The sequence below is a fragment of the Idiotropiscis lumnitzeri genome, chromosome 9 (assembly GCF_059441095.1).
Source record: "Idiotropiscis lumnitzeri isolate Australia: NSW breed Sydney's pygmy pipehorse chromosome 9, RoL_Ilum_1.0, whole genome shotgun sequence".
Taxonomy (NCBI): Eukaryota; Metazoa; Chordata; class Actinopteri; order Syngnathiformes; family Syngnathidae; genus Idiotropiscis; species Idiotropiscis lumnitzeri.
In genome coordinates, this window is record NC_142399.1 from 10,360,196 (window position 1) to 10,381,689 (window position 21,494).

General features: G+C 41.1%; 1 protein-coding gene across 1 annotated transcript; it reads left to right on the top strand.

The window, feature by feature from the left end:
- Positions 1-60: 60 nt before the first annotated feature.
- actn2b (actinin, alpha 2b) lies at positions 61-20,059 on the top strand. The gene is made up of 21 exons (XM_088304260.1): positions 61-355; positions 7,061-7,175; positions 7,259-7,378; positions 7,454-7,540; positions 7,659-7,746; positions 7,996-8,074; positions 10,766-10,847; positions 11,105-11,190; positions 11,495-11,587; positions 12,217-12,447; positions 12,532-12,679; positions 13,082-13,232; positions 13,646-13,754; positions 14,301-14,441; positions 15,583-15,765; positions 15,841-15,975; positions 16,211-16,390; positions 17,179-17,325; positions 18,155-18,220; positions 18,318-18,476; positions 19,335-20,059. Exons 1-21 carry the CDS (start codon positions 224-226, stop codon positions 19,491-19,493), a joined length of 2,691 nt encoding a protein of 896 aa, XP_088160386.1. The 5' UTR covers positions 61-223; the 3' UTR covers positions 19,494-20,059.
- Positions 20,060-21,494: the final 1,435 nt, after the last annotated feature.

Here is a 21,494-nt window from a genome sequence, read left to right on the forward strand (position 1 = left end):
CGCCGCCCCCCCCACCCTCTCTTAACGGTAACTCTCTGCTCCCGTCAAGCTCGAGGCAACCGGGGCCAGACGTCTGTCAGGTCGGGGGGACAAGGGCAAAACGTGCGTGTGTAGGACCCAGAGCGAGAGAAGAGTCACAAGGCGTACAAGATTTCCATTCTTGACAACAACTTAATTTGTATTTTTTTTTAAACTCGAAGTCGAGTTTTGAAAGGCCCTAAAGATGATGACCATGACCCACATGGAGACCACGGTGCGTTACGACAACGGCTACGAGGATGAGTACATGCTCCAGGAGGACGAGTGGGACCGGGACATGTTGCTCGACCCGGCCTGGGAGCAACAGCAGAGGAAAGTAAGTCCAAAAAAGTTGCCATGTAGTGGACGTATATATAAAAATTTTTCAAAAAAAACCCTCAACCAAGACACTTGAATAAACGACGTTTGATGGGTTTTGAGATTTTCTTTTTTCTTTTCTTTTGTTTACACCCGGGTTCAGCTCCATGTACTAGTTTGGGGGTGTCAAACTCGTTTTTCTCGCAGGCTACATCACAGTTTTGGTTTGCTTGGTGGGTCATTATGCCAGTGAACCCATCTAAATAATTATATTATTATTATTTTATATACACAACTAAGTGATGGATAACTAGTTTTTAAAATCAGAATCCAGGAAAATGTTTAACTACCTTTCAATTCATTTTAAAAGTGTGATTGGAAACAAATCAAAATTCTTGCAATATTATGAAACTGAAAACAATTTGCAATTTTGGTATTTTAGCAAGAAACATGAAGTCGTGCATGATTTGACTTCTCGGGACACATAAAATGGTGTGGCGGGCCGGATCTGGCCCCCGGGCCTTGAAGTTAACACCTGTGTACTGGGTTATCCCCACAAGTAAGACAATTCAGACTGTCTTGCTAGTAACGTTTCCCCACTGCTTGTCTGACATTTCTGCACACTATAGTAGGACAGCTACGAGTGCAGCAAAACTGCAATTATTGAATTTTTAATTTTTTATTTATTTAAGCAACTATAGACAGCTGTAATGTCATGAGTCGTACTAATAGCGCAGTTGTCAACTAGTGCAGTTTTGCCTCACGAGTAGCATGCTGTTATGCTACCCGTGAGACAAAGCAAGGTAGTGTAGAGCACATTTCAAACACAAGGCAACTCAATGTGCTTCACACGTCAAGAAACTGACAAACAAAACGGCTCAAGACATTTGAAAGCAAAGCAGAGAAAACAAAAGTAGCTTGCTATGATTACTAAAAGACTAAAGAATGATAGCATATAAACACTGAGATTCAGACATTTCTAAGTAAAGAAATAAAAAGTAGCTTTCTCAAAAAACTGCAAGACCGTTTAGTGACATTGATTAGAAAATGCTTCAAAGAATTGGTTGTATGATCAAAGGGATTTGGGAAAAAAAAAACAAAATTTTCAATCTGAATTTAAAAGTATTTACACTCGGGCTGACTTCATCTGTCGTCAGTTTATTCATTTGCTTGCAGCGTCACACCTAAATGCAACTTCACCATCTTTGCTTTAACCTCTGTGGTCTAATGCGCACAGAGATTTTGAGACACGAGTATTTAACAGTTCAGCGCACATGTCGAACGACTGTGTCTCTAGAAATATTTTTCCACAACGCTATGACAATTCTACGCAGTTTTGCCTCACTAGTTGTTGGTTGTAGTTGCTCAACTAATGAGGACAGATTATTAGAATAGCAAAAGGTGGATGCACAGGTTAACTGCAACTGCATTCGAATGTTCTGCTTGTCACTGTACATCGCCAGCATAGATGGAGGAAGTTATCTCCAAATTGAACCCAAATGAATTGAAATGTGCTAAATTTCCAGTCATGGACTCCAGCAGCGGCGGGTGGAAGCTAGGCTCACAATAACCCTTCTTTCCAGCGGCTCTGCTCCCTCTCCGGCGATATGCTCGGAATGCGAGCTGTCAACAGATGCTCCCAACACATGATGATGCTCTCGGGATTTAGAATGGACGCTGCGTCTAATTTTAACCACCGCCACGGGCGGGCATTGTAGTAGGGCTAAGCCCGTTGTCCTTGCTGCGGAATTCTTTTGTTTATAGCGACAGCGCACAGAAAATATCGCGCCAGCCTGACTGAATTTAGCCTTGGGCCCCCCATGCTGGCAGTTGATTTTAGGGCTTTATGACTTGGCTTCTTTGCACAGCTGGAGCCACCAGTGCTTGAACCTCCACGAGCCTCTCCACATCTCGGTTGGGATGAGGAAACGGTGTATTTGTGGCAACACAAGTACCGGGGGGCATAGAGGTGCACTATTATGGTCAAGATGCTAATCACTTATCATGATTATTCATCCGAGTGTTTCATCATGTTTGGGAGAACAACAGCATTTTTGCTGTACTTTTTAAGAAGCCGTATGTAAACAGTTTTCAGATTTGCTCAAGAATTCACAATTTATCAAGGGCGAACTGAATACTGAATATGCTATTAGTTTGTTCAACATCACTTAAAATCATATCCGAAAGAAATCCAGAAAATGAATGCTTATCCCTATTGCGACACGAGCTCGTCACCATGATGCTTCTCATCTCCAATTTTTTTCTCCAAGTTTCTTCTCTCGCCGTGACTCAGCATGTGATGAGACATTATAATGAAGCTGAGGCCGTGTTCGCCCCCTGGTGGTTGGCTGACTACTCGTTAAGAAAGTGCTTGATTTGTTATGCAGCAGAGCCTGCAGTGTATATGGAAATATCACTCAAAACTCATTATTTCCCAAGGGAAAATTGTTTAGAGATTTGAACAAATCGAATGTCACTCCAAGGCTGTTTGTGAAAACAAATCAGAAGCTGAATACATTTCGTAATTTCATAAACAGCACAGCAAATGCGTGTCTAAAAATTTCGACCCGTCCGAATAATCGGCTGGACGATAAATTGGGCAGTATTAGGCCTTTTCAAGAAAAAAAAACAACAGCCGGAGTTGTGGTGATTAAATTCCCATATAATATTAATCTCTTATGAAACATATATATTGTTCAGAAGGTATGGGAAGGAAGTAAAAACATTTAATTTAGAAATGAATTAGAAATAGAAATTTACTCTTGATTTATTTTCATGCTCAGAGTGCATTATTAGCGTGTTGTTATTATAATGAATACGTCTCAATTTGTGTGTTATAATGACCGTGCGCATGGCTGCCAAAAACAATGTTGTCTGTCAATTACGTCCTTCTCCATTCTCTCGTGCGCCCTTTAAGACGCAATCTGCAACCGTATATTACCGATGTTGATAAGGTTTATATTCATGCTTCTGTCAAAGATGACATGTGACTTGTGACAATGATGTCTCAGCTTTTTCATCACTTCATGGACAAGAAAATCACGGAGAAGAAGAAATATGATTAGACGTTAAAGGGCATCATGCATAAAACATGTTTTGCCTCACTCATTATATTGCTGATGTGCTGGATACATTCACGGGCTGGATTTAAAGTTAAATTCATCAGTTCATGCTTTTTTTTCTGGTTGTTGTTGGACTTGTACATTTTTATCTGTTGAAAACTTAAAGAAATACTACAAAGTATTGTAAAACAAGTGAAGTGTTCTGCCTGAAATTATTCAGTGTTAAGGGACCCAAAAAAAAACAAAAAACAATAAGCCGATTAATCTCTGCCAAATATCAAAATCGTCATCGGCCTACAAAAGTCAATTTTGCTTGGGGCCCACTAAATATGTTGTAAAGTCGACACACTAAACACTTCATTAGTAACACCAATTAGCATTAACAGTAGTGTTGAACTACCCTTAATTCTTCCTAATTGTTTGCCTCTCATCTGATAAATAAGGTCATCAAAGGATTAGAAATAGAGTGTGACACGGAATATACTGTAGTGACCTGCACGCCTTATTTTGTGGCAGGTACTGACAATACAGTACAGATCAGATGTGTATATTTAGCAGTTTTTCCATTACGTACTTTTTCCCTCCTATTTTAAGTGCAGTTGAGTGAGTGTGGTTGAGTATGTGGCTTTAGCATTGTTGTAGCCGCTTAAGTTTCTTTCTGGCCGTGGTGGTCGTGTTGTTCTGTGCACTTTGTCGTGGCTGACATATTCACAGTGAACATTCACAGCTCTGCCCAGGGTCACTTCGAGCAGCCTTTCCCTTATGCTACAATAATGTGAGAGTTCACATGGGAACAGCCGAGGCTGAAATTTGGACAGTAGTGTGTATAGAAAGACATTTGTTTGAGTTTTGGATTTGACGAAAAAAACGTATTTGAGTAATTCTGCTCGACAAAATAGTGTTGTTTATAAAAAAAAAAAACTCTATTCTGATAGACATTTTAGTTTTCAGTGGTCTCCAACCACCAGGTGACGGCCTGGTACTGGACCGTGGGCCACTTTGGACCGGGCCGCCCAGATGAAAGAAAAAAAACTTGCTGTACTTCTGGTGAATTGGCTAGCAAAATATGTATGACCACATACGAAGCTCGCTTTGCCCAATGTGAGGCGAGAACCCACCCCTGTTGGCGGTCCGCAAAAGTTTGGCGGAAAAAAGGTGCGAAGTGTTCAATGTATTGAATTTGTAGTTGTTTTTCAACCACTTTTGATTCATCTTTTGCGCAAATACAAAATAGAACACATTTTCATGACAATTCAAAGACGGAATCAGCACTTGGTATTGGCGACAATTCAAGTCTAAGTACTTGTACTCAGTCTGAACAAAAAGTTTTTTTCTATTCTATTCTAAATATATTTTATTTGTTTCTATTGTTTTACCATGAAGTTAAAAAAACGTTTTCCATTCGGTTGTATTTTATCAAAATTTCTTGCAGAAATATACCGTGAAGCAGTGTCAAGTCAAACAAACGTAAATAAAAGGCAGAGTGAAGACAGCACAAGACAGCCATTCAAAAGAATATGTTTTTGTAGTCAGACTATTTCATCTATTTTCCATCCTTGGAGGTCCCCAAAGGCATCCATAGACTTACAGACTTTTTCCTTGCTGTCCGTGATTCATAAATATTTTTAGTCCAGGCCATCACCGCATGATGGTGAGTCTGAGTGCTCGGAAAACGTGGGCCGCGGGATTCTTGCCGCTCTATTCCGAATCCGCTTTTGTGCACCCGTGGTGGCTGCGGTTCTTAACGAGGATGGCAACAGTTCAAAGTCACTCACCCTGTGGGGGATCTCTCTGTGAAATCTGATGGCCTTTTTTGCTCTCAATGATAAAATGTATTTGTATTTGACAGCCACAGGCGAGGCATGGATGTGAAAATGATTTCTCAAATTGCGTCATGTATTGTTAAAAAAAAGATTTCATCCATCTGTTTTTTTTTTTTTTGATAATTCGTGTCCTCATTCCAGTTGTGGGTGAGGTAGACTCTCTCCCAGCTACGCCCGTAGAAATCGATCGCACGGCACGTCGACAAACAACCCGCACAGAGTGGACCTCTCCTTTTTCCGAAGTCTGCTCCGATAGGCTCCAGCTCACCCATGATCCTAATATAAGATATACTGGATAGAAAATGGAGAATCAATATTGAATTTAGCACAATTTGTGTATCAAGGTGTCCTTTATATTCAAAATATGGTATCATTTCTAGTGTGATTCATTCAAGCACCAAATGTCCGATTTAATCGTAAAATCCTGATACTGCACGATATTTTTGCCACTCTAGCACTTATTTAAAGGTGTTCTATTATCTCTGTAACTCAAAAAATGAGGGTGACCTCGAAGAATGATTTAGATAAGAGAGACACCTTGCGCCTGTAACCAATCACATTTCAAGTGCTCACACAGTGACGGACAACAGGGAACAATTTCTCCGTCCACCACATGACATTTTCACTCTCGCTGACACGACGACACGTTCTGACGTTATTCCCTCCCGGCGGGTCCCTTATCATGAAGCACCCCAGAGCACTCTATATTTAACACCTTATATCAGCCGGAATGCTGAGCTCTGCGGTCGGCTCCCGGCTCTTCATCCATTGTTGGCGAGTGAGCGACCCGACAGAAATAGGAGGAGAGGAGAAGGACAATAATCCCATCTTAACTGGGTTTACAGTATCTCACAAAGCACATTTGTTCTGATGGTTTGGATGAAAAGAGGTGACCTTTGACACTTCTAAATCAGGATAGGTCAGTGTTTCCCAGACATAATTGGGAACAGGCACACATTTTTATTAGAAAAGCCCACGGCACGCCACCAAACAAAAATGCCAGAAAAAAGTATGAAAGATGAAAAGTCTCAATTTAGGCCACGCAAGTTGATTTGCAGATCACAATTAGTACACCACACATTAAAAAGTGCATAACAGCCGCATCAAGTTAAAATAAGGCAAATAAAATAATTTAATCTCAATAATCATTGATTAATTAAAAGCGAGGAGTGCAGCAAAATACACACAGCCGAACACGACTGTTTTCAGCCTGGACTTATTCACATCTTCTGGAAGGCTGTTCCAGATTTCAGCAGCACAAAACAGAAAAACAGCGTCACCGTGTTTAGCCCTGAGTACTTTAGGCACTTGCTGGAGAGCTTTTCAGAGCCTGAGCCTGTTCATATGGCTCTAACTTGTTAATGATGTACTTTGGTGCGAGACCATCAAAAGAGTTGTACACAAGCAGTGCTGGATTGAATTCCAGTCTCTTGATTTCTTGTTTCCAGTAAGGACACGGGTAACAGGTTCACTTTATAGCAACATACAACAACTGGAAACATGTGCAGATTTACCATTAGATTGACCCCTGGGGAACACCACAGGTCATAGTCAGTTGATCTATTTCAAGTCCAGCATCTAAGTTCTGGAGCTAGACACACTGTAGTCCATTGATTGGTTGATATAAAATGGGATGAAGGGGGGAGGGGCTTTGTTCAAGGGAATGTTGTCAAGGCTCAAAAACCCAAACAAAATCTATGGTCTCAAACTTTTGTGTTTTGTCTGTGACCTCTGCATTGTTGTTTTTGGTCCATACCTGATATAAGTCCTGGTCCTTCTGGAACCTTGCACCGGTCTGATCGTTGATTACATTCTGTCGTCTTGTCTTTGTTCCGGTAGACCTTTACTGCCTGGTGTAACTCTCATCTGAGGAAAGCTGGCACTCAAATTGAAAATATTGAAGAAGACTTGAGAAACGGACTGAAACTCATGTTGCTTCTGGAAGTGATCTCAGGTCAGATTACACATTTTGAACAGTTTTCTGTAATGATCCCTCAATGTGTGGAGTATTTGCTCACGACCTTCCCACAATGGCAGGTGAGAGATTATCGAAGCCGGACAGAGGGAAGATGCGCTTTCACAAGATTGCCAACGTCAACAAAGCACTGGAGTTCATTACGAGCAAAGGCGTAAAACTGGTCTCCATTGGCGCTGAAGGTACCCAAAGCCTTTGCAAAACATATAGTACAGAAAGTTTTACCATCACGTTTGCTAATAGGATTTGCGTTTCAGAAATTGTGGACGGGAATGTGAAGATGACACTTGGAATGATCTGGACAATAATTCTCCGCTTTGCCATTCAGGACATTTCAGTTGAAGGTGAGCGGATAAAACACTTTGGAGAAAAAAAAATCTATTAATTTATTCTAAAGAAGCACCCATGACTTTGTGCAAATGTGAAACAAAAGCTGCTATTGTACCACTAACATTTGTGCAGAAACATCTGCCAAAGAGGGCCTCCTCTTGTGGTGTCAAAGAAAGACTGCCCCCTACAGGAATGTCAATGTTCAGAACTTCCATGTGAGGTAAGTCAACCTTTGACCTCCCAAAGTAATGTTTCCGAATCTTTTCCTTCATCAACACACATTTTAATCACATCACACTTTATAGTTCCCATCGCACAAGCGTCTCCCACAAAATGAAGAATTTAGCTAAAAAATTGTTGCCATCCCTAAAATTGACGGCCTTTAATGGGCTTGAAGGAGCCGGCTTGATTTGCTAAGATGCCTCTGTAAACTGACATGTTGGCTCTCTCTGCTCATTGGCCGGTGAAGCTGGAAGGACGGCCTGGCCTTCTGCGCCCTGATTCACAGACACAGACCCGACCTGCTCGACTACTCTAAGCTCAGCAAGGTGTCGTGCGTGTGTGTCACCCGTAACCCGGGATGCTGTGTGTCAGCCCCCAAACACTAACACTGACTGACATGCGCACGCAGTAAAGTAATAACATTTCACAGTCTGATCGGATACAAAAAAACCCCAAAAAGACTAAACTGTGCACTGAGAATTGAGTTGAAATTAATAATAGTTTTAAACACTGATCGTTTTTTGTAAATTCACCAGCAATAAAATGAATACAAAAATGCACTTAGCGTAATGCTGTTGTGATTGACACTGTCAAAGTGTTCCTGGTTGTCTCATCTGCCAAAGGCAGGACACACAATAAAAACATGTCCTCAGGTGTTCAGTTTGAATAATAATAATAATAATTGATTTGAATCCAGAACCTCAAAAGTGTGAAGCAGACTTTGCCCCACCAGCCGAGTTTAAGTTAAATTAAATAGCAAGCTAAAATAAAATACATTTCATTTAATTGAGTGCATTTTAATCGGACAAGACCATATTTGGTCCCAGTATACAGAGTAAAATTTGAGAGTCAAATATTCAGTGTAAAATTCAGGGTTAAATTTTAATATGAGAATTTGACACTGAAAATTTTACTCTCAAATTTGATTCTGTTCACTGGAACCAAATAGAGCATTTTAAAGTAAAGTGTACTCTACTAAATTTACTGTGTAGGATGTCGTGCCACTCTTAAAAAAAACAAAAAACAGAACACTTTAAACAAGAAGTCCATATGCTGCTGAAATCATCTTAAATCCATACCTCTTTGTTCGTGTCACTCAAAATGTGCATTCTTGTCTTTGGAAAGTGGAAATTCGGATGCATCACTTGTGATGGATCTCATTAGAGGTGCAACTCATGTTGTGCTCACAATGATGCCGCACCTTGAAGTCCGCTAGCTTGATGCTAACACATAACGGCAAACTCTATTGATGGGAGCTCACAATTGTCCACGTTAATTCCAAGCGTGGCCAGAGTGGCTGTTCAGCAGGAGTGACTCATCCGTCGTCAGCCTCGCAAACCAGAAGCGCCGGCTTTTCAACACCGGCTCGAACGCTCACGGAAACATGAGCCTCGACCCCGCGGAGCTCGGCCTCGCCCCTGCTATTACAGTCGCGTCGCGTACGCCGCAAGAGCCTGCGTGGCCTCGTGAGAGTTCAGAAGAACACACTCGCTCAGTGGAGTAGCACAACGAGGCGCATCATGAATTTTTCTGCTAAGTTCCTCTGCTTTTTCTCTCTCCCGCTCACACACACACGTTCAGTCAGCCATGGACTTTTGAGATTACAGACAATGTCATTGTGCAGCTGCTGAGCTTGGCTCCAGGTGAGCGTGCCTGTTGGGCTTGCATTGTTGAAGCATAGAGCCGCGAGGTGTCCTCCCGTCTATCCAAGCATCCATCCTGGCATCATCTGATCCCTCCGTGTCATCCTCTGCTGGATCGAGGAGCAGCTGGCCTTGCCTGTTATGTTGCGAGCTGCCACCTTTGTAGTGTAGAGAACAATGGTGGCAGAACTTGCGCGTGATCCCTTTCCCGCTGTGTACCAACACAGACTGTCCAGTTAGCAGGGACGTTTTCAGCTACCGCTCCCAACACTCTGTACTTGGACACATACTCAGACTTCAGTGAACCCACAGTGAAATCATCTGTAACCTATTTATTTCTAAGCGTAATGTTATCTGATGAGCTGGGGAGTACATCAAAGTGCTTTGGGATGACAGTTTGTGGTATATTTAGTGTGGTATATATTATTATTAAAAAATGTTGAGGGGTTAGGTCCCTGTCCCTTGCAATTAGTGGAGCTTTACAGTATTGCGAGAGTAAAGTTGTATTTAGGTGAATAAAGTTTAAGTAGTAACTTTAATATTACAGGTAGTCACCTCCAGTCTAATGGTTCACTTTCTTGACACTTTTTTATTTATTTATTTATTTTAAATTTTTTAATTTTATTATTATTTTATTTATTTATTATTTTATTTCATTTATTTTATTTATTTATTTTTTTTTTTTTTAATGAAAAGTGGACTATATCTGATTAAAGTTGTCGTTGCCAAAAGTAAGACATTTTAAGAACATAAATTGAAGGCGTTTAGGATGATGACTGTCGAAAGTCAGGCTTCACTTTTCAAACAATGAAATTGTACACTATTATCAATAATAGCAAACTCTTTATTTAATAAGCAAGAGATAACATTATCAAATTTTTGTATTGCTGGTCAGCTATTTTTTTTCCCGGACTTGGTAGATTCAATTTCTTCTACAAAAGCACCCCAAATCTACATGCTCGGTTCTCACGGGATCACTGGTGAATGTGTTTGTTGGATTTACTCAAAAACTGCGCAGATTGCTTGGCTCTTGTCAACATTTAACACCCCACTGTGACACACAAGATAAATTGCTTGATGTGAAACGCAATTAATGACAAAAGCACTCATTAAGTGGATTCCGCGATTGTTGCGCCAAAACGTTATTGATTTCCCCGTTGAGACACTAGTGGCCTTATTGATCAACCGCTGCGCTTCAATCTAATAAAAGCTAGTCACATGGGCTTTTTTAGCTTCAGATCTTCTGATAGATGAGCGTTGCATGCAAGTGATGAGGACGTATAACGTGTCCACCGTTGCATGAAGGTCAGCCCCGGTGGCATTTCAAGTCTGACATTGTTGTTTAGTCACGTAGAATTGTATTCCTTTATTTAGGATGATCCTCTGGGGAACCTGAACCTGGCTTTTGACATAGCGGAGAAACACCTGGACATTCCCAAAATGCTTGACGCTGAAGGTAATCATTTAGGAAATCAAAAAAGAGCTTTTTTTTCCCCAACTGTTCAAATGTCAGTCAGATAAAAACTGTCTCAAGGAGCCAAAAATGGACTAATAAGTAAATGAGCAAATCCGCCGTAAAACGAAGGCCCGTTCATCACTGCTTGCAGCTGCATTTTCAATTTTAGTTGCAATGATTGCAATATTTTTTGGCGTCATCCGTCCACTAGGATAATGTCTCTCGTTTCCCTTCTTGACCTCACCTCCCCCCCACAGATATCATCAACACCCCCAAGCCTGACGAAAGAGCCATCATGACGTATGTGTCCTGCTTCTATCATGCGTTTGCTGGCGCGGAGCAGGTTCGCAAAATCATCTTATCATAAAACACGATTTGCATACCACACTTTGAGTCTCGTTTAATGAAATGCTCATACTGTGCAGAATGTTGCACTGCTATAATGGCCTATTTTATCGATTACTTGTTCTGGTGGTACATAGACAGCCAAGATTTTTTTTTTATGTGTCAAAAGTTTGACAAAGTTTGTGCTAAGATTTATCACTGACAGTGAATCTAAAAGTGATATTTTGAGAACAATGTTGAAATCACTGATAGAATGTCCCACAGTCACTGTCTGTAACAAAATATTCCCCCCCCCCCCTCAGGCTGAGACGGCTGCCAACAGAATCTGTAAAGTGTTAGGTGTTAACCAAGAGAATGAGAAGCTGATGGAAGAGTATGAGAGACTGGCCAGCCAGGTAAGAATGATGAAAAATGTTGTGCAAGTAGACATTCATGTTTAGATTCTCATGTTGTGACAAAAGAGTAATTAGCGCAAAGGGTGGCTGATAAATAATTAATTTCACCTGATGAATGAAGTGGGACTTTTAAAGATTTCAGGAGGGATTCTCTGTTTTCCTCCTCAGATTTTCCCTATCGATAAATTATTCACGAATGGAAGTCTTATGACACATATTGTGGGACACTGATTAAACTGCGTATTAAAAAAAAGCTGTTTGTAGGCAGAACAAAACTCAATAGATATAGTCTAAATATCCAAAAGTAATTGTACTGCAGCGGGAATTCTAATCTACTTGACAGATATGTCGAGAGATATAATCATGAATAAGAATGCGGTGCACAATTTATAATCATCTTGGTTTGAGCTGTCAGGTTTTCCTCCACAAAATTTGCATTCAAAACAACTTTAGACTCCCATTGCCGTCATACGAAAACCAATCCGGAGATAATTGTTTTTTAAATCAGACAGGAGCAACAATTGCTGGTTTTCCACTATTTAAAAGAATCCCGCAAAGCGATATCGTGGTATTCCCTCTCACATCATGCCCTAATTATATCCTAATTCTCTTTGCATTGCCCCATCAAGCTGCTGGAGTGGATCCGCCGCACCACTCCATGGCTGGAGAACCGGACCTCAGAGAAGACGATGGCAGAGATGCAGAGGAAGCTGGAGGACTTCCGGGACTACAGACGCCAGCACAAGCCTCCCAAGGTGCAGGAGAAGTGCCAGCTAGAAATCAACTTCAACACCTTGCAGACCAAGTTGCGCATCAGCAACCGGCCCGCCTTCATGCCCTCCGAGGGCAAAATGGTGTCTGTAAGTAACTCTAAATCCTTCATTTGGTGAACTTGGCATGAAAATTGCCAGGACAGGAGAGAGACACGTTGATTGTGCCTACAGGACATTGCCACAGCATGGCAGGGCTTGGAGCATGCGGAGAAGGGCTACGAGGAGTGGCTGCTCACGGAGATTCGCAGGTTGGAGAGACTGGACCACCTGGCCGAAAAGTTTCGCCAAAAAGCCACCAATCATGAAAATTGGGCCAGTGGTGAGCAGTTGTACACAAAGCAGATATGAAAAAGTTCACACGCAAGAAAAACCGTTTGTGACCATTAAAACCGTTTGCGTCCTTGAACGAACTGTGACGAAAAAACAACATACGCGACATGCACTCACGCTCGCAAAGCTACGCCAATCATGATGTGAGATAGGTGGAAAAAATTTGTGAAATGATTTATCATTTAAACCTAAACAGGTGTGTGTAGACTTTTGGCATCCGCTTAGCATCTGCCCTTTATGTCTTTACACGTTCTTTCTTTTTGAATACTCCGTCATTTGTTTTTACCTTGTGCAGAGCTCGAGTCAGTCCGTTGTCGCCACAGTGTTCATTAGAACCATGAGAAAAATCTGTGTCAACTTCTAATCTTTCTCCCCGAATGTGTGCTGTCAGGCAAAGAAATGTTGCTCTCCCTGAAGGATTACGAAACAGCCACACTGACACAAATAAAGGCAATGCTTCGAAAACACGAGGCCTTTGAGAGCGACTTGGCAGCCCACCAAGACAGAGTGGAGCAGATTGCCGCCATTGCGCAGGAGCTAAAGTACGCAGCCACACTCGCACATTTTTACTCATTCAAGTCTACACGTACATGGATTTTTTTTAACATAAATCGGTTTATCTCTGGGCTTAAAAAATAAATAATAAACACCAATCAAATGACGTTGAGGCTTAAGTGTATTTTTGCCAATCAGAGGTTTTAAAAAGCAAAATTTGATGTCTTGGGAGTCCACAAAAACACAGGAGGCAGAAGTCTTCACTCTGGCTCTTGTGTGTGTGTGTGTGGGGGGGGGGGGGGCAATCTCTTTTTATTCTTTTTAATATTGTAAAATATACAGTATGAATATTTGAGTGGACATGGCCCAAATAGTTTGGTTTTGGTTCATTATTTTTACATTATTTTAAGAAAATGCTGCATTCCACTTCCATCATCAAGGTCCATGTTTTCTTTTGCAGTGAGCTGGACTACCATGATGTGGCAGCTGTTAACCACCGCTGCCAGAGCATCTGCGACTTGTGGGACCGGCTGGGAACCCTGACCCAGAAAAGGAGGGAAGCACTGGAGGTGAGCGGTATTAAAGTAACATGTGCAAGAAGAACTCAGATTGCGCCTGCCTTCACGTCATAAGGATGTGCTGGCATGTGTGACAAGGCTCCACCAGAGGGCGCTAATGATCCACATGAGTAGATGGCGGGATGGGTTTCGACAAAAATATCCCGAGGCGTTTCATATGGTATTGGATGGAGACATGGCTGTCATCATGTGGCCTATGACTGGCTCCAGTCCCACTGGCCACTTCCTCTGATCCATGCTGACCATTCCTGACCTGCCACTGCATGAGGTCCCAGGAAAAGGTCTGAGGATTAAGTGTGAATGACAGCAACAGAGGCCCGTTGTCTGTCTACATCCCTCTCAACACAATCCCCCTCCGATCGAGCCAAAGTTGGGGTTAACAAGGCCATGCTAATGTTGTTCTCTTTGGGGTTAGTCGTCATAGCAGGTGTGTATGTGAGGGTCGGGGCGGAGCAATGGGATTTGTATGGAAGAGGTCAACTTGGACATTTTGAGTCTTTATCTTTCCGGATTTATGTCCTGTCGTAATTGTTGCAGCGTACAGATAAGCTGCTGGAGACCATCGACCAGTTGTTCCTGGAGTTTGCCAAGCGCTCGGCTCCTTTCAACAACTGGATGGAGGGGGCCATGGAAGACCTGCAGGACATGTTTATGGTGCACACTTTAGAGGAAGTCCAGGTAGGCTCACAGCGCAATGGACGACGACGCTTTTTTGGATGTAAAGACATTGACCCATCCACCATTTTATCGAGCACTTGTCTTCATTTAAGATTTTTGAATAATGAATATGAGGCTTCGGAAAGTGCTTCGGACAACATACAGTGTAGAAGAGATAAAGCACTTTTGTTTACATTAAAAGTAAAACTAAAATTAGTAACCTATTCGAGTTGATTTTCAACCCCTGGGTTAAATGGTAAATGTGTTGTATTTAATTTAGTTTCTCTACCAAAACTGGTTAAGTAAATGTAGGCTATTCAATTTTAATTTCTTTTTTATTCATTTATCTTATTACATATTATCTTATTTTTTTTTTTTTGAAAAAACAATTTTACATAAAAATTCAGCAATTGATTAATTTTATTAAATACTTGTTTCATTAATTATAATCGTTGGATGGATGTAGGGATAATTAGAATAAAATGACAAAATACCACTTTATTTTCAAATTTACAAATTTCTTTCCCACTTATCAACTTTTGACTTTGCCTTGGGCTGTGCAATGCGGACAGAATTTTGTATTCTGATTTTTCCGAAAACGATCCTGATATGGTATCTTTCCTTAAATTACATTAAAATGAGTTGCACTTTCTTTGATATTTTCTCCATTTATTTCTAAAATACATATTTTATTCAGACCCAATAAAAATAAGAGACTAATCACAATAAAATAAAACATCCAGAGGCCAAATAAATTCCATTCAAAATATCTGGTAGCACAACCACTTTTTAAGGAATGCAGTTAATGTAAGCTTCAAGTAACATCCACGTTTGCCTACCATTTATCCAGTAAAACTATTACTAAACGGAAGAAAATAAATCACAGCGTTCCCTCAGTAGTGTAAAGTTAACTCTAATAATGTTAGAGTTCTTATATTGAAGTAACATTTTGAGAGCCAGAGAACTTAAAGTCAGTTAATAAAAAAGTACGGTAATTTACTTTTTAACATTCTCCAACTTAGTTTCATGTGATTGGAATTGCAACTGATTGCTGATTCGCCGTGTGGAATATGTACACTGAAGAAAATGATCACACCTGACAAAACGTCGACATTTTAACAGCATTTCAGCACTTCCCTCTTCCTCTTCGCCTGCTCTCCAGAGTCTAATTGCGGCCCACGAGCAGTTCAAAGCGACTCTCCCTGAGGCGGATGCGGAGCGACAGGCCATCCTGGGAATCCACAATGAGGTGCAGAAAATCTCCCAAAGCTACGGGATCAAGGCCAACATTATCAACCCTTACAGCACCATCACGACCGACGAGCTCCTTGCCAAATGGGACAAGGTAGTCGCCGCTTTGAAAGCCATTCATACGTCAACGTTTCTCGCTGCGTGGTCAGCTCCGTGCGTGTTATTTCAGGTCAAGAAGTTGGTTCCTCAGCGAGACAGCGCCATGCAGGAAGAGCTGGCACGCCAGCATTCTCATGAAAGGTTGAGACGGCAGTTTGCCGCGCAGGCTAATTTAATCGGACCCTGGATCCAGACTAGGATGGAGGTTAGACATGACATGACGCTTTCATACGCTTATGGCCATCTCCTGGAGGATAATAATATTTAAATACATTGTACAAAAGAGAGTAGGTCATTGAGGAGACGCCCTCGTAACTGCACGGTGACATGACTAAACTTTAATATGCGGACGATTTGCTCAGAACAAAGGCAAATGGACTGTGTGGTATTTGGAAAGCAATTGCGATGATGCAACGGAAGTAATTGACCTTGTTGAACAGGAGATTGGCCGCTGCTCCCTGGAGATCGGCGGCACGCTGGAGGACCAGATGACCCAACTGAAGCAGTGCGAGCACGTCATCGTCGCTTACAAGCCCAACATCGACAAGCTGGAGGGTGACCACCAGCTCATCCAGGAGTCGCTGGTGTTTGACAACAAGCACACCAACTACACCATGGAGGTACAATTTTGCATAAAAGATGTGTTATTTGCTTTTGTTCCTTCACAAAAAACGTTTCAATAACCTTGAGGGTCTTTCTTTTTTTTTTCTGTATTTTAGCACCCTCATAGGCATCAGCTTTACAGGTGCCACGCCTTCTGCTGTCTAAATAGCGCACCAGTGATGGGGCATTGTGATTTCCTAGGAATGTTGTCATTTGAAAATTGTTGCAATATTGATTATTCATTTCCAACCTTGCTCAATCCTTGTTGATAATTATTGTGAGAAATCATTTACATGATATGTGTGCTGACCAACCTGTTTGCCCTTTGCATTAATCAGTACTCAAAATGTAGCTCTCAAAAAAGGTTGGTGACCCCACCGAAATTAGTTGTGTGTAGTCCAGCACCAGCAGTGTGTCATCTCAAACAAAGAGCCTGCTACTTGTGAACCACCAGAGAATTTATAATGAATAATGCATTTTTAATGAATCTATATGATTTATAAACACAGCAGTAAAAAAAAAAAAAAAAAAGCAACGTTGACACAGTTCTACTAAATGAGGACAAAGAGTGTACTATTTCATGGACTTGAAGCTAGATTTCAAGATTATTAAATCAATCGACTTTCCATCCATGCATGCAAGCTGAGAACATGCAAACTCCACTCAGGACAGTTGGAGCCAAGATCTGAACCATGAATAGTGAAGTACTAACCACTCGGACACCGTGCTAGCCATAGGCCACTATTTGGGGAATAAATTGTCTATTGTCGTCAGAGTATTGTCTTCTATGCTTTTGCGTGTGTAGCACATCCGCGTTGGCTGGGAGCTGCTCCTCACCACCGTTGCCCGCACCATCAACGAGATCGAAACCCAGATCCTCACCCGCGACGCCAAGGGCATCAGCCAGAAGCAGATGAATGAATTCAGAACTTCTTTCAACCACTTTGATCGGGTAAAGATTGCGATTGCTTGCTCTGCCGTACGCTGTTTGCATCACGTATGTGTTCATTTAATCTTTGAATATTCCAAGTCAGATACTTCAATGGCATCTGGAGTCTATTTACACCGTATGGCTCAAGTGACATAATGTCTTCTCTATATTTCTCTCGTGAGTCACAATGAAGGATATGTGCCATGACAGCATGAGTATATAAATAAGTAAATGTATCGAATATGTTTAGCTGGGATACAAGTCCAATAAGTATTGCACATCTGCCATGGTGAGGTCAGCGTAAACACACATACCCATATACATGTTATACCCAGTCAATGGCAGTTTGATATAAACGAACCCACCCATCTGATCTAATGACACTTGAGTCTGCCCAAACAACACAAAAAAAAAAAATAAATAAATAAATTACAACGAAAGCATGCACAATTGACTCATTTACTGCCATTGACGGCTATAGACGTCAAAGATAATTTTTTTTCTAAGGTGGTAGTGAATGAGTTAAAGATGTCTATATGTGCTACATTCGAGGTATGTCCTTTGTTTCAGTAAGCAAAATGCTTGTTGCTAGCAGACTCCCTCAAACCTCATTTGGGGGGAAGACTGACCTCAGGCCAACTAAATGTATTAAATATTAAATATCTCTAATATTTATTATTTATGTATTACTATTTGCTCTACTGTGTTCTCTTGTGGAGTTATTTACGCGCCTGGTCAAAACAATTGGATATAAACATTCAATTAAAATCAAGCATGCAGGCCCAAAATGTAAATCTAGCCTTCCTTTTCCTGTTCATAACTTAAATATGATCTCCCCCTCCTACCACAGAAGAAGAATGGTGCCATGGAGACGGATGACTTCAGAGCCTGCCTCATCTCTATGGGCTACGATTTGGTGAGGTGTTTTAAATACGCACGGACGGCAATCAATCACTGGCAGATAGCTTGTGTGTACATAATATTCAGAACCGCTCTTTGTCTGTCCTATTTAGGGCGAGGTGGAGTTCGCCCGGATAATGATCCTTGTGGATCCCAATGGCACCGGAATCGTCTCCTTCCAGTCTTTCATCGACTTTATGACCAGAGAAACTGCTGATACCGACACCGCAGAGCAAGTTGTGGCGTCCTTCCGGATTTTGGCGGCTGACAAGGTTTGTGTTTGAGGAATCGGAATGACAGCAACACAGACAAAAACACATTCCAAGTTATAAGAGGTTTGGTAAAGTGTGACCTTGACTTGCCCCGACCTAAAAGCTTTTTGGAGTTGTGACCTGTCGCTTGGTTGCTGATCACTGGCGAGATTGGAGGTGCGCATATTAACAATTCGGCATTCACATATTTGCAGATTAAAAAAATAAATAAATGAATAAACAATACTCAATTATTTGCTGAAATACTCACCTATTCGCTGTTTTTGTGCCCATGCCAAGGCAATAAAAGTAATGTTTTGCTGCCATCTTCTGACGTTTTGGCACCAAGTGTCTATGTTGATTTGAGTTCAGGTACTTTCTTTCCACAAACGTATTGCTTTGCCAGCATCCTTAGTGCCTCGGTGCCCAGAAATGTTGTTGACGTGAGCCAAAACTAGTGCATTGTGACCATCTTGCTGCCAAGCAACTTTGTTGAAGTGAGTTGCAGAGCTTCATTTCGACCAATGTAGTGCTTTGCTACCATCTTGCGGCATCTCAGTGCCATGGAACTATCTTGATGTGAGTTGAGGAGCTTCATTTAGCCAAAAGTAGGACTTTGAGGCCTTCTTGTGCCATTGTGGTACCAAGGTACTGTTGAAACAAACAGATTCTCACTATCAATGACTCGGGCCCCTCTCCCATTCACATCGCGGAGATTCACTGTTGTGTCATTTCAAATGGGAAAATTGATTTTATATACACTTTGAATACATTTAGTTTTAAGATGGGTCATTAAAACAATCTTTACTCTGTAAGTCAAGGTACCACTTTACAGTATTTGATTGTTTGTCAAATCCTTGACTTTGAATTGCGTCACAGCCGTACATACTGGTGGAGGAGCTGAGGAGAGAACTTCCTCCCGAGCAAGCCGAATATTGCATCATGAGGATGCCGCCCTACAGATTCCCAGGAGCGCCACCGGGGGCGCTGGACTACACGGCCTTCTCCACCGCCCTCTACGGGGAGAGTGACCTCTAACCCCTCACATGGCAGCCTCCTCCAATACATTTGTCTTCATTTAAGAATTTAGGGAATCTGTGACTAAAGGAGGTTCAAGTGTGATGAATATTTGAGTTGATTCGTAAAATGCCCGCTGAAAGATGCTTGCTTCATTCACTGAAATATTCCTATTCAAAATTAAATGCATTGTTTTAAAAGATGAAGTCATTGCAGTTACCATTTGGGAATACCATGATCACTCAGTGCCTGATACCATTTCATTAATGCAAAAGTAATATATTTAAAAATCACTTATGCTTTAAAGGCATACACTACACACAAGACACAAAAGTATATTGAGACAAATAATTTCTTGAACTTTTATTCGTGTGTTTTTATGCTTTTAATGTATATGCTGATTAAATATTTTTACTGTTGTGTTGAATTATTACCCAAATATCCTTTGCTCATGCATGTTTCAACATATTTTTCTTTTTAGATTTACACTCATTAACTTGAATTTGGCCAATGCCAACAACAACAGCCAGGTTGTTCTCCTGTCACTTGTCATTGTACCCAAGGAACAAAATGAAATAAATGGTATTCAAACAATTGGTGTTCTATGTGATCTTGTTCTCTTCAGACATTAGTTAGCACATAATCTCAAGGCTTCTGCAAACAGCTTAAGTTTATTTATTTGGTATTAATCAGGGGCAGTTAAAATGGTGGCAGGTGTTGCCGACTCCTGTTTAGCATGAGATTGTTTAATTATGAAATTTGATTCAGTTTTTAAACCACAAATACTGGCATTTGAACAGAAGTGTGTAAACCTTTTACATCCTCTAGATCAGGGATGTCCAAACTTTTTGCAAAGCGGGCCGGATTTGAAGTTGCAAAATGTGGAGGGGGCCGACCTCGGCTGACATTCACTGCATAAACAACAATATATTCAAACACATTTTAGCAAGCGATTCTGTGTTTCACATTTTGCTTTTTTATTTGCATTTAAACCATCAAACATGTATTTTGGTTCATTTGAAATATGAACATCACATGCAATTGAATATTTGCTTAACTTTTTATTCTTAAACAGAAGTAATTATACTCTTGAGTGCAAATAATATTTGAACATGAATTATATTATGAACATGAATTATATTATCATCATGGGAGTTCAATGTCCACAGAATTTTTGAAAAACAGAAATGATTACCACAAGTGCAGGACTAATTTGATATATATGACATATCAAATATAAATGTTGATTGAAAATTTTATTCTGGAATGAAAACCGACAACTTGTCTGAATTTGTGACTGAACAAAACAAAATTAAGTCAGTTATTTTAATGACAAATGACTTGCCTGCATTAATGTGACGGGTGATACTGAGATCTGGACTGCAGCACAAAGGCCAGGTCTGGCTCAAAGGCAGAAGTATTAATGCGCAAGATGTCTCGCAGATGAGAGTCTGTGAGCCGTGTCCTCAGACGACTCTTATTTAAGTTCATTACAGAGAATGTCTTTTCACACAAATACGTCGACCCAAACAAGCTCAACATTTTCTTAGCAAACTCTCGAATCTCTCGAAACCTGCCTTTATCCAGCTCTCTGTAAAAGTTGGCAAGAGAAAGTTGCTGGTGCCGACTACGGCTCTCGGCGTCACACTGCAACTCAATGAGCTCCAGCTGTAAATGGGCTGGAACATTGTCTGTGTCCACGAAGAAAGGTGATGAAAAAAGAGCGATGTCCTTCTCAATAGCTGCAAAATCCCGAAAGCGTTGTGTGAACTCTTCAGCCAAAGATTTCATATCTGATGCGTACCTCTTCGTTTGTGCACTGATATTGCTCTCTGGGAATCTGATTATGATTTCTTGCAGCGCTGAGAAATGTGCAGTATTGGGCTGGGTCTGCGACAGGTGTCTTTCAAACAGTTTGAGCTTGATTCCAAAGGCTTTGATGTGTTGGTTTATGACTCCGTCTGGTCCCTGGAGACTGGTGTTCAGGACATTAAGGTGCTTTGTAATGTCAACTAGAAAACC

Bases quoted from the DNA above. Each gene is read 5' to 3' on its own strand.
- actn2b (XM_088304260.1), top strand. From the start codon at position 224: ATGATGACCATGACCCACATGGAGACCACGGTGCGTTACGACAACGGC. The intron at 8,075-10,765 runs GTGTCGTGCGTG...TCCTTTATTTAG, and splicing joins ACTACTCTAAGCTCAGCAAG to GATGATCCTCTGGGGAACCT. The intron at 15,976-16,210 runs GTTAGACATGAC...CTTGTTGAACAG, and splicing joins GGATCCAGACTAGGATGGAG to GAGATTGGCCGCTGCTCCCT.